Raw genomic sequence first — 4,277 nt, forward strand, 5'->3', positions numbered from 1 at the left:
TTTTATCACCGGTAGAATTTAAGCCAAACAATTGTTTATACTATCTTCTATTTGTTCGAAGTGTTCACGAAAAAGGATTGATTGATTTCTGACAGATAATGATGTACTTGAAAATAATAATAGTATTGGTACAGGGTTACTGAAAAAAAGACTAACAGTGCTTCAATTGTGAAACAATTAAAATGCTTCATACACAGATAAGACGTGTACTTTTACATTCATACTGCGGGTGTGAACGGCCGGCAGGGAATGTTTATCCCTCCGTGGTACCTGATCCCACATCTGATGTTTTGCTGTGTTTCAATTTTGTTTTATTTAACTGACTTTTGAGCTTGAATACTGTTAGTTATTTGTGGTTAGATAGTCTGCTCTAGAGTTGCGGAGTTAAAGAGTTTCGAAGTAAGGAGTTGATCCTTACGAGGTTCCGTGTTGCAGTAGGTGCTGGCACGAAAAAGATCCCTCCCTGCTCAATGACCCTGAGTGCCGAGTATAGGACAAAATTTGCAGCTCTTCACCGGCAATTGGTTGCGTCTTCATATTAGTGAAAAATTCTCGAGAGGGACGTTAAACAATATTCCATCAATCAATCAACTGTTCGTTATTTTCATATGTTTCATTCAAGTGATGAAATATGGAATGTTACCTGTGTTTTTTTACAATGTAGATGGATAATGATAGCTTATTGTACTCCAAGTGATGAAAATGTATGAGTTTTTAATTCAAAATAAGACTTTAGTACACGTGTATTATTTTTCACATTTTCAATTTAGTATTTGCGTATAAGATTACTTTGAAAAAAATGTCTATAATGGTAACAATGGAATTTTATGTCAACAATAAAGAGTAGACAGTACAATACAGTTTCTTAAATTGAACTTTATCAGAAGGAAAGATTTATCAAATATATGATAGGTCCTCTTCTAAAAAAATATATTGAAAATATGTTTTTGTTAAGTACAGCGATTTCATGAAATGGGCTTTCCACTTCTGACACTAAGAACTGTGTTTTAAAACTTCCTCTAATTAGCTCAAAACACTGCTACATTTCGTCGAAAAGTACTCACTTTACCTTGAAGTAGCGCTGAACTGTTTTTGACAGTATTTAACATATAATTATTTTGTTAGATATCACTAAACATTTCTGAATTTTAATTTGTTACAGCCTCGGGCTGAAAATTATTTTTTCTTTTTTCCTAAGAGTTGCTTATTTGATTTGATTAGAAGAAGAGCAAGATGAAAAAACAGTTATCGTTATATTATCAGCGAAACATTTTCTTCAATATTTTAAAAATTTTTACAATATATTTTATGTCGGATTTAAAAATTATTGATGATACATGTTGTATTTTTATAAACGTATTTTTCAGGTGACAACCTATCAGAAAACAGAATGTTTTAACACACGTTTTGGGGTGTGCTATGTAAAAAGAAAATATATTAATATATTTGTTTTTCTGTTTATCAAAGTAAATTTATGTATATAGAGAAACAGTAAAATCAATTTCATGTAAATTCATAAAAAAAATTTGTGTGAACACGTCATTTAAATGTATTACTTTAAAATCAAGTTAGATAATATTAATTTGATTTGGAATTATATGCTTGTTTTCAGTTCATGACAAAAATTTGAATTATAAAGACTGAGTTTGATATCTTTTCTTATACACTTGTAAAACCCTGGATGAAGGATATGGAGACAACGAACAACATTCAGTATCAAAGGCCATAAAACGATACAAAATAGGAACAGAGCAAACACGGACTTTCAAAACATCAGAGGTGCCATGGAGGAGTGAGCTTCCCCTGCCGACCGGTCACACCCACAGGCAGTCTGCTCCTTGTCATGATCAGGAAATAATGTAGAAATTTGTCGTCAATTCGTTGTATAAATAATGGACTAACAATTAGTATAAAAAAGGTTAGTCAACATTTGACTCAATGATAAATTGTATTTGCAGACGAGGTTATTGAATCGACGATAGAACTTACGAAATGATGACTATACGAGACTACTGATATTCTTGCTTCATCAACTTGTTTGTCAATAATTTACCTCGTTTCGGATTTTTTCATACGTAGAGCATGCTTTTGAGTTTCGAATCAACTGAGATGTATAAACATCGTATGCAGGTGATGAAGGTAAATTGCTGCATAAGTAAGGGAAGTTATGGATATGAATATTATGAACCTTAACATTATATAGGGCCTATATGTGAACTTCATATATACCTATATTGAAACATATGGAGAAAACGAACAGTATTCAAAATCAAAAGTCCATAAAAAATACAAAATAAGATTAGAGCAAACACAGACCTCTAAAACACTGAAGGTGGGTTTAGGTGCCATGGAGGAGTGAGAATCCCCCGTGTGCTCCTTGTCATGATCGAGAAATAACGGAAAGACAGCCAATTCAGTGTATAAAAAATGGATTAATAATCAGTATGAAAAACGTAAGTCAGCATTTGACTCAATAACAAACTGTATTCATATGAGATCTTAGATAAAAGAATTGAAATTATAAGATTCGGGGGGTAATTTTGATTTTAGCGTTCATTGTTAGGCTCACTCCCCCATGGCACCTGATCCCACCTCTGATTGTTTGCTCTACTACTATTTTAATGGACTTTTGTGCTCAAAAGTGTTTGTTATATCTGCATAAGTATTCAAATAAACACACTTTATATACAAAAAAGAAATCAACTTCAATATATCTCCATTATCACAAAATATTAAAATGTTCTGTAGAAAAATTAAAAAAAATTATAAATGCGCATATACATAATGTGTTTACATGCACATTTCACTTGGCGGTGCACACACAAAAGGACAGTGTATTACAAAGTTAAAACAGAACTGTTTTAAAAATGGGCCAAGGTCGATGAAAGATCTAACATTATTTAAAAAGCTAAAAAAAAATTGTATGACATTCCTGCGTGTCAGTCATCCATGTGAATTTGACCAACGGTCTCTCGTTACATTTTATAACAAAACCGAGTAACCTCAAAAGGGAATTCATAAATCTATTTATAGTATTTAAAAACATCAACTATTTAAAAACGTCCTGTTGTCGATTTAAACAGACACAAAACAAAGACTTTGCACGGAGAGAACGGAATTAAGTTTGGAAAGGTTTTACAGCTTTATCGATGCTGATAAAGACTTACTCGAGGAAATCTATCTTTTCTTGGGACTACAAGGTTGAGAAATGCCCCTGTAGGAGAATTTGGAATGCGGAGGACATGAAAAAATTGGTCCAGATTGGACTGGTAGGGCCAGCATCTCATATAAGGGTTCACAGACCCCGGACGCTACATTTTTTGTGGTGGAAATTTGACTACAGCTACAACCACCACTACATGGTGGTGTCTGCTACCACGGAATCACTGACAATCATACACTACGCTCCCAAGAAGATTTCTAGAATTCTTTTATTTCAGGGTGTGGCTGAAATCAAAGAGGAGACGGTGAAAATTGAAAACAACACCGACACGTTGGATTTTAAATCTGGAGTTTATCTTATCATGAAGGACAAGTACCCCAAAACCCTCAGACAAAGGAGTTACTGTGTAAAGAAGGCCAGGCGTAGACTGGGGGAGAGGCAATACTCTGTGTTCCACAATAACTGTGACAGTTTCGTGTCGTGGACTCTCCGGGGCAAGTCAATCTCTATCCAGGCCATGGAGGCCACGGGACTTCTATTGTTTATCGGCCTACTGGCCAGGACTTCTATCAGGATCTATCGGCTTTTTAAGTCTGTTATAGACGGGGTAAATGACTTTATAGATTCTTATGGATAACATCAATGTAACAATTTATGATATTTATTTTTCTATGTATTGTATTTTTAACTGATTTTGCTTTTATTAAATTAATTTATTTGATTGATGCATTATGTTTAATGCCCGTTCTAACGTGTATTAAATTAAGGCACATTTCAGTGCACAAATGTTTATTAACACAGATGTATTAAGTTGCACTTTAAATGGGTGTAAACATCAAGAATAAAGTCTCAAAATTTTGTAATTCTATATGTTATTCATTTTTTAAAATTTCCTCTTCAGTGTTTTAAAGGGTTTTTCTATCTCTATATATGAGAAAATGATAAAATTAAGATATAAAATCACAATATTATTTTTCAATTATTTTTCTCAATATTTATCAAAAACTCTTTAAAACATGATGGGATAGTAATGTTTAATCTTGTGCGTTTTCATGTAATAAAGAACAAACTGAAATGTGTGAAAAAAATGCCAACTGTGGTGTGAGATGATAAA

At 33.0% G+C, this 4,277-nt stretch overlaps 1 protein-coding gene across 1 annotated transcript; it reads left to right on the plus strand.

Annotated features, from left to right (window-relative positions):
- The first annotated feature begins 2,942 nt into the window (after positions 1 to 2,942).
- LOC134272972 (uncharacterized) lies at positions 2,943 to 4,026 on the plus strand. The gene has a single exon (XM_062755141.1). It carries the CDS (start codon positions 3,150 to 3,152, stop codon positions 3,798 to 3,800), a length of 651 nt encoding a protein of 216 aa, XP_062611125.1. The 5' UTR covers positions 2,943 to 3,149; the 3' UTR covers positions 3,801 to 4,026.
- The last annotated feature ends 251 nt before the right edge of the window (positions 4,027 to 4,277 follow it).

The sequence above is a fragment of the Saccostrea cucullata genome, unplaced genomic scaffold (genome assembly GCF_032062105.1).
Source record: "Saccostrea cucullata isolate Sc308-1 unplaced genomic scaffold, CSIRO_AGI_Scuc_v1 ctg930, whole genome shotgun sequence".
Classification (NCBI taxonomy): domain Eukaryota; kingdom Metazoa; phylum Mollusca; class Bivalvia; order Ostreida; family Ostreidae; genus Saccostrea; species Saccostrea cuccullata.